The sequence below is a fragment of the Heptranchias perlo genome, chromosome X (assembly GCF_035084215.1).
Source record: "Heptranchias perlo isolate sHepPer1 chromosome X, sHepPer1.hap1, whole genome shotgun sequence".
NCBI classification, from domain to species: domain Eukaryota; kingdom Metazoa; phylum Chordata; class Chondrichthyes; order Hexanchiformes; family Hexanchidae; genus Heptranchias; species Heptranchias perlo.
In genome coordinates, this window is record NC_090370.1 from 396,373 (window position 1) to 409,593 (window position 13,221).

At 43.8% G+C, this 13,221-nt stretch overlaps 4 protein-coding genes across 10 annotated transcripts in view; all 4 read right to left on the reverse strand.

Annotated features, from left to right (window-relative positions):
- Positions 1 to 13,221, reverse strand: part of LOC137307041 (homeobox protein Hox-D3a-like) — a 107,966-nt gene that overhangs the window by 89,138 nt on the left and 5,607 nt on the right. The window lies entirely within an intron of this gene.
- LOC137307042 (homeobox protein Hox-C4-like) overlaps positions 1 to 13,221 on the reverse strand; it is a 141,177-nt gene that overhangs the window by 87,738 nt on the left and 40,218 nt on the right. The gene's annotated exons all lie outside the window — the stretch shown is intronic.
- Positions 1,883 to 7,405, reverse strand: LOC137307045 (homeobox protein Hox-C5a-like). Its single transcript, XM_067976394.1, has 2 exons — positions 4,488 to 7,405; positions 1,883 to 3,997 (listed from the first exon to the last, which is right to left on the reverse strand). The coding sequence occupies exons 1-2, from the start codon at positions 4,942 to 4,944 to the stop codon at positions 3,783 to 3,785; spliced, it is 672 nt and encodes a 223-aa protein (XP_067832495.1). The 5' UTR covers positions 4,945 to 7,405; the 3' UTR covers positions 1,883 to 3,782.
- hoxc6a (homeobox C6a) lies at positions 8,097 to 11,582 on the reverse strand. Its single transcript, XM_067976395.1, has 2 exons — positions 10,509 to 11,582; positions 8,097 to 8,753 (listed from the first exon to the last, which is right to left on the reverse strand). Exons 1-2 carry the CDS (start codon positions 10,915 to 10,917, stop codon positions 8,494 to 8,496), a joined length of 669 nt encoding a protein of 222 aa, XP_067832496.1. The 5' UTR covers positions 10,918 to 11,582; the 3' UTR covers positions 8,097 to 8,493.

Below are 13,221 nucleotides of genomic sequence, written 5' to 3' on the forward strand. Positions count from 1 at the left end.
GACTTCCATTGTGTAAGTGTTCGAAGCGGGTCTTCAAGAGTTTTATGGCGACTGTAAAATGACTTCAAAGGGAGATGAAAGGGGCCATCGGGGGAGCGGATGAGAGTCCGAGACAATTGCCGAATGTTTACTCTTACGGATTTTATCTAACTTTGCACTGGGAAGAGACTAGTTCAGGATGCGATCGGTCCTGGGTCAAGGCGTGGGGTTTGGATTCAGCGTTCCCGTCAACCCAGCAGGCAATCCTTTTGCCAACCGGGAGACCTTTGCGACTGTTTCAACTTTTAAGGCAAACGGGGAGGAGGGAGGGAGGGAGAGGGAGAGAGAGGGAGAGGGAGAGAGACCAACTTTCAAAGGCAAGAGTTGGAAACGGGGGGAGGGAGAGAGAGGGAGAGGGAGAGAGACCAACTTTCAAAGGCAAGAGTTGGAAACGGGGGGAGGGAGAGAGAGGGAGAGGGAGAGAGAGGGAGACCAACTTTCAAAGGGAAGAGTTGGAAACGGGGGGAGGGAGAGAGAGGGAGAGGAAGAGAGAGAGAGACCAACTTTCAAAGGGAAGAGTTGGAAACGGGGGGAGGGAGAGAGAGGGAGAGGGAGAGAGACCAACTTTCAAAGGCAAGAGTTGGAAACGGGGGGAGGGAGAGAGAGGGAGAGGGAGAGAGAGGGAGACCAACTTTCAAAGGGAAGAGTTGGAAACGGGGGGAGGGAGAGAGAGGGAGAGGAAGAGAGAGAGAGACCAACTTTCAAAGGGAAGAGTTGGAAACGGGGGGAGGGAGAGAGAGGGAGAGGGAGAGAGACCAACTTTCAAGGCAAGAGTTGGAAACGGGAGGAGGAGGGAGGGAGAGGGAGAGAGAGACCAACTTTCAAGGCAAGAGTTGGAGCGGGAGGAGGAGGAGGGAGGGAAAGGGAGAGAGAGGGAGAGAGACCAACTTTCAAGGCAAGAGTTGGAAACGGGAGGAGGAGGAGGGAGGGAGAGGGAGAGAGACCAACTTTCAAAGGCAAGAGTTGGAAACGGGGGCAGGGAGGAGGGGGAGGGAGGGAGAGGGAGAGAGAGAGAGGGAGAGAGACCAACTTTCAAAGGCAAGAGTTGGAAACGGGGGGAGGGAGAGGGAGGGAGAGAGAGGGAGAGGGAGAGAGAGACCAACTTTCAAAGGCAAGAGTTGGAAACGGGAGGAGGGAGGAGGGAGAGAGAGGGAGAGGGAGAGAGGGAGAGAGAGGGAGAGGGAGAGAGAGACCAACTTTCAAAGGCAAGAGTTGGAAACAGGAGGAGGGAGGAGGGAGAGAGAGGGAGAGAGAGGGAGAGGGAGAGAGAGACCAACTTTCAAAGGCAAGAGTTGGAAACGGGGGGAGGGAGAGAGAGGGAGAGAGAGGGAGAGGGAGAGAGACCAACTTTCAAGGCAAGAGTTGGAAACGGGAGGAGGAGGAGGGAGACAAACCCGCTGCTGTATCAATGTAAATTGGCACAGAAACCAAATCTATTGGCAAAATCAGAACTGGAACTGTTTGCTTCAACCCCTCCCCCTCCTTTCTCCCCCCCACCCCCTCCCCCTCCCCTTCTCCCCCCCACCCCCTCCCCCTCCCACCCCCCACCCCCACACGAAGATTTAATGAATGAATCATTCCGTGAGGCACAAAAGTCATTTTATTTTCCCCTTCACTGGGGAAAGTGACACGACCACATCCCGAAAACAAATTAAATTATTATTAAATAATAACTTTATCAAACAAGGTTGTTGGCCTTGTAGAAAGTTCCCTCATCTTGAATTTCACTTAACTCCCAGTTACCCAAACTTCCAAGACCAAGACGGGTAAAAGTGATTGGAAGGCTGCGCCAGGAGAGATAGAAAGAATTCTGGACCTGGATCAGATTCAAGGAGACTTTCGATTTAGGAAAGTGTTTTTTTTTATTGTATTCTGACATAAATTAAAAACACACACGAGAGATACACCTTCAACGGGTGGGAAATACACAGTTAACAGTTTTAAGTATGGGTTGATACGCTCAAAGGGCACATCATTAAATATGTTTGTTTGGAGCCGTGGATTTAAAGACTTTTCTGAGAGGCTCGCTCCTGCGTGTTCGGTCAAATATCACAGGGAGACGGTAACAATTCGTTTAATTGCTTGCGGTTATTGAGCCGGGATTAAAAACAAACGGATTACCACTCATTAACATAAAACAAAACACAGAGAATAACAGAACAAAGTAGTGCCCAGACACTCACAGTCACACAGACACAGAGGTACATACACACACACACACACACACAGACATACACACAGACACAGAGGTACATACACACACACAGAGACAGACATACACACAGACACAGAGGTACATACACACACACACACACACAGACATACACACAGACACAGAGGTACATACACACACAGAGAGGCAGACATACACACAGACACAGAGGTACATACACAGACAGACACACACACACACACACACAGACAGACACAGACACAGAGGTACAGAGAGACAGACATACCCACAGACACAGGGGTACATACACACACAGACAGACACACACACAGAGGTACAGAGAGACAGACATACACACAGGCACAGGTACATACACACACAGAGAGATATACACACAGACACACACACAGAGGTACATACACACATAAGAGAGACAGACATACACACAGACACAGAGGTACATACACACACAGACAGATACACACACAGTCACACAGACACAGAGGTACATGCACACACAGAGAGACAGATATACACACAGACACAGAGGTACATATACACACACAGAGACAGACACACACACAGAGGTACATACACACACACAGAGACAGATATACACACAGACACACAGACACAGACAAAGGTGCATATACACAGACACAGACAGAGGTACACACACACACACACAGAGGTACATACACACAGACACACACACAGACAGAGGTACATACACACAGACACACACAGAGACAGAGGTACATACACACAGACACACACACAGACAGAGGTACACACACACACACACACAGACAGAGGTACATACACACAGACACACACACACAGACAGAGGTACATACACACAGACACACACACACAGAGGTACATACATTTTGCAACATTCATAACCTTATCTTAAATGGTACTTGTGAAACTGATTTTAAAAATGAACACAAGTATCAAAGAATATTACTTTTTGGGGAAACAGCGAGAGAGAGTCAGAGAGAGAGAGTCAGAGAGAGAGTGAGAGAAAGAGTGAGAGAGAGGGTGAGAGAAAGAGTCAGAGAGAGTCAGAGAGAGAGTGCGACAGGCACAGAGGGAGACACACAGAGGGAGACACAGAGAGAGACACACACAGAGGGAAACACGGAGAGAGAGAGAGAGAGAGACAAAGATAGAGACAGAGAGAGAGACACACACACAGCCACACACACACAGACAGACAGAGATAGAGACAGAGAGAGATAGACACGCACACACACACATACAGCCACACACACACACACACACAGACAGAGACAGAGGTAGAGACAGAGAGAGAGAGACACACACACACACAGAGACAGAGATAGAGACAGGGAGAGAGAGACACACACACACACACACACAGCCACACACACACACACACAGACAGAGACAGAGATAGAGACAGGGAGAGAGAGACACACACACACACACACACAGCCACCCACACACACACACACACAGACAGAGATAGAGACAGAGACTCCTCGGGCAACATGCCCCATTTGCACCGACTCCCTCCGTCCAACTCCGGCTCTCACAGAATCCCTCAGACTTTTTCTTCTCTCTGTTTCTTCCATTTCATCCGACGGTTCTGAAACCAAATTTTGACTTGCCTCTCGTTCAGGGCCAGGTGGCCGGCTATCTCCAGCCGTCGGCGGCGGGCAAGGTACCGGCTGAAATGAAATTCCTTCTCCAACTCCAGGGTCTGGTAGCGACTGTAACACGTCCGAGACCTTCTAGCCTCGGCTTTGCTCGAAGCGTCTGGGGGAAGGAGAGAGGGGAAACGGGGACCCAATTAAAACGACTCAAACCGTATCACAAATCGAGAATTAAAATATATAATTTAAATGTATACACGCGGTTTTAGTGTTGCTTTCGATTGATGGTAGATTTTTTTTTGCATGTAAGCAAACGTGCTGGTTTGCCTTTTTCCCGTCAACAGTTAAAATTTCGCCTACTGTCTGACGGGAAGGTGAGCTTTTGAGTAAAAATAGGCATATCTCCCTGATATATTATTACCAGTACAGGTTGATTGTGGGGCAATTTGTGCCACGCGTTCTGTTCGCGGCCCAATTATATAGTCTCATAAATTTTTACATATCCTTTAGCATTCCATCCAGACAGTTTTATGAGGGATTTTGCCGTACAATTTATGATGTTGCATTTTATAATCTGTCTCACACGCCTTATAAAATGTGTGTGTGTGTGTGTGTGTGTGTGCGCGCACATGGAAGGCAAGTTAGTGACTCACCGTAATTCAGGTGAGATCGGTTCATCCAGTCATAGATCAGCGGCCCCTGCCCCGTCCGAGTGGGCCGATCTCCCGCTTCTGCCGCAGCCCTCGGCACCTCCGCGCCTATCACGCTTCCCTTGGGCTGCCCGGCTCTTCCTCGCTCGGCCGGGCGGCGGGCCCCGACGGGGCTGCGGGCGGCGAAGCGAGCCTGAGGCTCGCCCCTTCCACCCGGCGCCCGGGCCCGTGCCAGGGCCGCGCCGGGTGTGGGCCGGGGGCGGCCGCTGCCGTTGGCAGGCACGGGCCTGGGAGCGGGCTGGGGGTTGATTGGGTTCAGGAGGAGGCGAGGGGGAGCGAGTGGCTGTGCCGCGCCATCCGCTGCCCGCCTCTCCTCTCGACCTGAATCCTGGCCTTTGGCAACTCTGTCCGGCCTGAAGAGCAGCATTTTGGTCAATTGATTTTGAGAAGACATCGACATTTCTTCGCATTTAATTTCTGGACATTGGGACTCGGGGGTTCCAGATCTTTCTTTTCAGGCAAAGGACTTTTAGTTGATTATTTAAATTCCCTCAGGGTCCAGATAAGAGTGAAGTTTTAATAGCATCATGCGTCTCTGGCGTAAGTAAACATGACAGGATATCGTCCTCTCTCTCTCTCCGCCTCCCCCTCACATTCTCTCTCTCTCTCCTTCCCTGGAGGAAGGGAGTGTATGTGCAATTGATAGGTTCCCCCCTTGTAAAATGTTTCTCATTAACACCGGGCCAATTGAGCAAAATAGATACAGAGGAACCGAGAGACGTGGAACTACAGTGCCACCTGGTGCCGGGCAAGGGGAGGACACCGCGCACACGCACAGACTCACACTCACTCACACTCACACTCACTCACACGCACACCAGGTTAACTCAACAAAGAGGCCAAAACAGGACATACGCTTCGAGGATGTTCCCACACAAACCGACGTGTGGGCGTTATGTGGGGGCGAAACTGCAGCTCGTTAACGCGCAAGGTATCGCCTCGCCTATTAGCTGATCCCGGACATCCACGGTTCCCATCCCGGCCAGTAAAAGCTAAACTGATTTCTGCCGCACTCGACTCTGACCAATACACCGCAACTCAACTTATTCCTTTGCATGTGACAGTCTCGCACCTAACCCGTGTGTGTTTATATATGTGTGTGTATATGCGTGACTTTCTCTGTATCTGTGTTTGTACGGAAGTGTGTTTGCCTATCTGTGTGTGTGTGTCTGTCCCTATTTATATGTATACGTGTGCCTGTATGTGTGTGTGTTTGTCTACCTGTGTGTGTCTAACCCTGTGTATTTGTATGTGTGTGTGTATGTATCTGTATGTGCGTTTGTCTATCTTTGTGTGTATATTGTATGTGTATTGTATGTGTATATGTTGTATGTATGTGTGTGTGTCCATGTATGTGTGTGTGTCCATGTATGTGTGTGTGCGTTTGTCTATCTTTGTGTGTGTATACATTGTATGTGTGTGTGTGTCCATGTATTTGTATATGCGTTTGTCTATCTTTGTGTGTGTATATATTGTATCTGTATGCGTGTGTATATTGTATGTGTGTGTATATTGTATGTGTGTGCGTGTCCATGTATCTGTATGCGTGTGTATATTGTATGTGTGTGTGTGTCCATGTATCTGTATGCGTGTGTATATTGTATGCGTGTGTGTCTATGTATCTGTATGCGTGTGTATATTGTATGTATGTGTGTCTATGTATCTGTATGCGTGTGTATATTGTGTGTGTGTCCATGTATATGTATGCGTGTGTATATTGTATGTGTGTGTCTATGTCTCTGTATGCGTGTGTATATTGTATGTGCGTGTGTCCATATATCTGTATGTGTGTGTATATTGTATGTGTGTGTGTCTATGTATCTGTATGCGTGTGTATATTGTATGTGTGTGTGTGTCCATGTATCTGTATGCGTGTGTATATTGTATGTGTGTGTGTGTCCATGTATCTGTATGCGTGTGTATATTGTGTGTGTGTCCATGTATATGTATGCGTGTGTATATTGTATGTGTGTGTCTATGTCTCTGTATGCGTGTGTATATTGTATGTGTGTGTGTCCATATATCTGTATGCGTGTGTATATTGTATGTGTGTGTGTCCATGTATCTGTATGCGTGTGTATATTGTATGTGTGTGTGTCTATGTCTCTGTATGCGTGTGTATATTGTATGTGTGTGTGTCTATGTATCTGTATGCGTGTGTATATTGTATGTGTGTGTGTCTATGTATCTGTATGCGTGTGTATATTGTATGTATGTGTGTCTATGTATCTGTATGCGTGTGTATATTGTATGTGTGCGTGTGTCCATGTATCTGAATACGTGTGTTGTGTGCATCTTGTAACATCTTAATAATCCGGGTGTTGTGTAATTATTTTACTGGAGCAGGGAGGGTGAAAACAAAATCCCCACTTCCCCAAATTAACTTTTACGCGACGTAGTAAGTTTTGATTGGGTCGGATTGTGGACATTATCTGATTCTAGTTATCTTAGAATAACATCTTTTATCGGCCTTGGACCGATTTAAAAGTGTATCTGAATCCTAAACATCATACTGTTTCCGGTTACGCACACAAACACACACACATATACACACATATGTGTATATATATAATATATAATATACATATATATATATATATATATACACCCTCGTCCGTGTAACAGAAATTCACAATTAAGGAGCACGGCTCTTGGTTACGGACAGATATGTTCCCAAAGGCTTCCGTAATACCTATTGCCTTTTTTTGTGCGTTCCGTGCGATTTTGGATTTAAAATTTAAGATTAACCTAAAAAAATTATTAATTTATAATATTTCGAAGTCACTGAAATATGTGGAGGTTTCGTGTTGTTGGTTGGAGCTGGTTTGGGATCACCCGCGGGGTTTACAATGATAATTTTAGACAGGATTAAAACAACCTCCCCCCTCTCTCCTTCCTTTAGAAAAAACAAACAGTCGAAAGATTCTAACAATCAGGCTAGATTTAATGTGAACTCATTTGATTCTCCGGGTTCCACCGAGGCCAAAGGTCCAATTATATAAATATATAATACAATACATTGAGTTCAGTTTTAATTTATTGTTCCTGCTGTTAAATCTGATTTTAGTTTCAGCGTGTTCAGGGATAGATCTGCGCTCTGTGTTTATGTCCGTCTGGTGGTTTGGTACAGGTACATTTCCCTCGCCCCTCTCTGCCTCTCCCTCTTTTCGATGCGAGTTCAGGACAGATTTCTCGCCGTTTCCAGTGATCTCGCCTGCTTTCTGATCTTGACATCCAGTTTACACGCGCCCTCGCAAAATAAAAAAAAATCTTTACCTCCCCTCCCTGGAACCATAAACAAGCTTTCTCCCTTCTTCCTCCTCCTCCTCCCCTGCAGCGCCCGCCGTTTTAAAGAAAGCAGCCACAAAAAATATAAATTCAAAAAAAAAAACAACAAACGTTTGCTGAGAATTAGCTTTTTTTTTTGTTGCAAAAAACCAGGATAAGAAACTTCGCACAACTTTTTGTACGTGATGCGACGCCTTGTTTTTTTTTCTCGCGTGTTTTTGTGAGATGGAAGACCTGCATAAGAGACACTGGCGGTGTGAAACCTTTTTTTTCTTTGCAAAATATGGGTTTTTATTCTTAAATAATAACATCGGCTTTTCCTTTCAGCAAAGACACAATGCGGACACACACAGTACACGAATGATAAGGAATACCGGCATCCTTGCTTTCGTTTGTCTCTCCGGCTTCTATACAATCTAAACATAAATTAAATGTCCCTCTGTTTCTCCTTTCTCTCTCTCTCTCTTAGCACCAAAGTTCTGCTACATCCTGCAAGTTGGTGATCTGATTTTTTTTTTGTGTTTTGTTTAAAATACTACACGACGCACAAGGTAACTTCCCCCGCCCCCCCCCGTGTTTTATTTTGAAAGGGGTGATGGGGAGAGATTTGGGAAGATGGATTTTTTTTTGTTTTATGTTGCTGGCGTTCTCGCTTTGCTTTTCATTCCTTATTTTTTTCCCCTTCCGCCTCTTGGCCGCCGGCGGCCGGCAGAGTTGGATTACTCTCTTTTTTCCACTTCATCCTCCTGTTTTGAAACCAGATTTTGATCTGACGCTCGGTTAAGCAAAGTGCGTTGGCGATTTCAATCCGCCTGCGCCGCGTCAGGTAGCGATTGAAATGAAATTCTTTCTCCAGTTCCAGCGTCTGGTAGCGAGAGTAAATTTGGCGACCTCGTCTACGATCAGGTCCATAACCAACTCCTGTACAATTCAGCGGGGAAAAAAATATATATAAGGAAGAGGGAGGGGAGAGGAGAAGAGGTGGGGAAAGAGTTTTTAAAAAAAATCAACTACCAAAATCAGAAGTTTCAATTCATTGACATTTAATTAACGCGAATCATTTAAATGACCGTAAAAGTTACTCTCGCTTCCTGGTTTGATTTCTATTTTAGAGTTTCTTTTTAAGGCGATGTCGCGACTAAAACTTGCTGCGATTTGTTACTCAAATGAACGAATGTTGCATATTTTAAGCCAAGATTTGCTAATCGCACTGGAAGCCCGACAACAGCTCCCTTCTCTCTCCGCTCTCGTTTAAAAAAGTAAAAGGCGTCACCTGCACACTAGAGCTCACATAGCGCAGGCCAGCTGTCTGCACTAAATATCGATGGTGAGTGAGCTTCTCGACGCGGGCTAACCTGCTTTCTGATGCACGAAAAGCACTTGTGAGAAGGGCTATATCACATGTACACATGTATAATATATCGTTTTATGTGTGTGTGTATGTATGTATGATGTGTGTTTATATTGTGTGTTTGTGTGCTTGTATGTATGTCTGTCTCTCTCTATATGTAGATATTTATGTCTGTTTCTCTCTCCCTTTCTCACTCACTCTCTCCATAAATATATATACAGATATTTATGTGTTTCTCTCTATTTGTGTAGATATTTAAGTCTGTTTCTCTCTCTCTTTCACTCTGTACATAATTATGTAAATATTTATGTCTCTCTTTCTCTCTCTCTCTATGTGTGTCGATATTTATGCCTGTCTTTCTGACTCTGTGAGCGTGTATATATATATATATATATATATATTTACCCGTAGATATAAATGTCTCTTTCTCTCTCTCCATATATTATCTAGATTCAGGGTTTATTTAATTATACATGTATAAACACATATATTGCCAATACACTGAGTGTGTATATATATATATATATATATTTACACGTAGATATAAATGTCTCTTTCTCTCTCTCTCTCTCCATATATTATCTAGATCCAGGGTTTATTTAATTATACATATATAAACACACATATATTGCCAATACACTGAGTGTGTGTATATATATATCTTTATTTACACTTAGATATAAATGCCTCCCTCTCTCTCTCTCCATATATTATCTAGATCCAGGGTTTAGTTAATTATACATATATAAACACACATATATTACCAATACTCTGAGTGTGTGTGTATATATATATATATATATATATATATTTACACGTAGATATAAATGTTTCTCTCTCTCTCTCCATATATTATCTAGATCCAGGGTTTATGTAACTATACATATATAAACACACATATATTACCAATACCCTGTGTGTGTATATATATATATATATATATATTTACCCGTAGATATAAATGTCTGTTTCTCTCTCTCCATGTATTATCTAGATCCAGGGTTTATTTAATTATACATATATAAACACACATATATTACCAATACTCTGAGTGTGTGTGTATATATATATATATATATATATTTACACGTAGATATAAATGTCTCTCTCTCTCTCCATATACTATCTAGATCCAGGGTTTATTTAATTATACATATATAAACACACATATATTACCAATACTCTGAGTGTATGTGTATATATATATATATATTTACACGTAGATATAAATGTCTCTCTCTCTCTCCATATATTATCTAGATCCAGGGTTTATTTAATTATACATATATAAACACGCATATATTACCAATACCCTGTGTACCTACCGCTGTGAGAGTTAACTCTTTGCATCCAGGGATATATCGGAAAGCTATTTTTTTCTCCCTCTGCGCCGCGTCGGCTGTGATCGTGAGCAATGGTGTTCTCCGCGCCGCTCCCGAGGCTGCTTTGCCTGCAGTTGGTGGGCAAATCTTCCTCTTGGCAGTAGGCGTTGGACCCGTAGTCGTAAGGAGCTCGGCCGGAGCCGAACACGACGATCTCTTGCGAAGAGGAGGAGGAGGAGGAGGAGGAGGAGGAGTAGTAAGGAGACGGGTAGATTCGGTTCTGAGACACGGTGGCTCCGTAGAAGTGCCGGACGGGATCGAAAGCAGTTGAGTTGAGATTTGGACTGGGCAAGTGATCCTGACTGCTAACTAAATGGCAGGGCAGCGAAGGATTGCTGAAGTAAGAATTCATTACGGTACGCGCGCCGCCTGTATTTTGTGCGATTTCAATAATATATTTATATATATATTTTTCTAGACTCGACTTTTAGAGACTGTTAACAAGATTGTTATAAGGAGGGTTTCCAGTACACGGTAGGAAAAATGACAATGTCACCTGACTAAATTCTATCCAATCGCAGCATCTGTGTCATGGAGGAGAGGGAGGGAAGGAGGGAGGTGGGCAGACGAGGGGGTAAAAGATTGTTCCGCTTTATTCGGTAGTGAAAGGCAAAACACACACACACACAACACACACACAACACACAGACACATACACACAACACACACACAACACACACACACGACACACATACAACACACATACAACACACACACCCCCAACACACACAATACACAACACACCCAACACAAATACACACACACCCCCAACACACACACACAACACACACATACACACAACACACACACCCAACACACACACACAACACACGTACACACACACCCAACACACACACACACAACACACACATACACACAACACACACACACAACACACGTACACACAACACACGTACACACACACCCAACACACACACACACAACACACACATACACACAACACACACACACATCCCCAACGCACACACAAACAACACACATATACACAAAACACACATACACACCCCCCCCCCCAACACACACAAACAGACACAACACACAAACAACACACATACACACACACACACCCTAACACACACACGCACAAAACACACATAAACACACCCCTAACACACACACGCACAAAACACACATACACACACACCCCCAACACACACACGCACACACACACCAGCTTTAGTGTCCCCTTTGACCAGTAACGTGGAAAAATAAAACCACGGGGGTAAAGTAAAGGAAGTGATTTAAAAATAAAAATCCGACAGTCACATATTATTTCATGTTAAAATAACAAAATAGGGTAACGCTGCCGCTCAAATTCCCACCGTTTAATGCCTCGCGTGCCTTGGAAATATCAGTTGAGTCCAGTAATATTTGGAATGCTTTCAAGAGTCGTACAGAATGCTAAATATTTTTCTGCAGATGCACACCCACTGACCTTTGTTAAACTGTAATCCCCTCAAAAAAAAATTCTCCCAGACCCACATCAGATCGGATGCCCACTTTCCCTTTCTGCAATAATTAAATTTGTTTCAGGACAAAATGTCAAGTCTACTGCCAGAGAGAGAGAAAGAAATGTTCTCTTAAAGACTTCCACTTAACACCGATTGCAACCAGGATTTTTTTTTTTGTGGAGAGAGGCAAAATCGTGAAATGTCATTTATTTTTGTTTTTTCAAAAGGCTGTTTTATTTTTTTTAAAAACACACACCACCTTTTATAGTGAATTATTCAGTTAAAATAAATCTTGTGATTGCAACCCGTATTATTTTTTTAAACTATTAAAATAGCATCTTCTCTCTCCTCCCCCATCTTTCCCCCGACCTTTATATAGCGGTACAGAGTCGAAAATAAACTCCATCCCATTTTATTGCCCTGCGGGTGTAGTTATTAAGGGCCCTCACTTATTATCAAATCGTTTTATTAAGAACCAGTCTCCAAAAAGCAAGCGGTTTTGTTTTTTGTATCTTTGTTCATCTGTGAATTTGGTAAACCCCGTTTTAAAATTCTCAAAACCCTCCAGGGCGTTTAACAAAAAAAAAAGCAGCCTTTTTTCTCTCTTAAAAAAATTCCCTTCTTGCCCAGTGAATTCTGATTTAATCACTGCCGCGTGTCCAACGCAATGCCGAACTCTGTGTGTGCAGTACCCGGCTGTGAGTCTGTGTGTATTGGCGTTTTAAAGATAAATAATTTCCCAAGCAACAGATAAATCCCCGGACTGAACCTGTTTGCACTAGAAATGTATCCCACTAGAGAAAAAAATACGGCTGACATGTTGTATAAAAAACAACGGGGTTATTAAAAAAAGGGCATTGAATTCCTCAGCATAAACATGCATCTTTATTCACCCGAACGAAAATTAACTGAATAACTTTAAATATATATGCATTTGTCGAAAATAATACAGGCAGGGATTAAAAGAGAGACAGAGAGCGAGAGAGAGAGGGAGGGGAAAACTTCATTTCACGTGAGGGGAGGCAATCACAGAAACATAAAGGGAAATGTATTCCCTCTCTGTCCCACTGTATTATTTCCCTCTCTCTCTTTGTCCTTCTATCTTCCTCTCATTCTGTCCCTCTGACTTTCTCACTCTGTCTCTATCTGACTGTCTCTCTTTGTCTGTCTCTGTCTCCATCTGC

Bases quoted from the DNA above. Each gene is read 5' to 3' on its own strand.
- LOC137307045 (XM_067976394.1), bottom strand. From the start codon at position 4,944: ATGTCGATGTCTTCTCAAAATCAATTGACCAAAATGCTGCTCTTCAGG. The intron at 3,998-4,487 runs GTGAGTCACTAA...TCCTTCCCCCAG, and splicing joins CCGATCTCACCTGAATTACG to ACGCTTCGAGCAAAGCCGAG.
- hoxc6a (XM_067976395.1), bottom strand. From the start codon at position 10,917: ATGAATTCTTACTTCAGCAATCCTTCGCTGCCCTGCCATTTAGTTAGC. The intron at 8,754-10,508 runs GTAGGTACACAG...TGAATTGTACAG, and splicing joins AAGAGTTAACTCTCACAGCG to GAGTTGGTTATGGACCTGAT.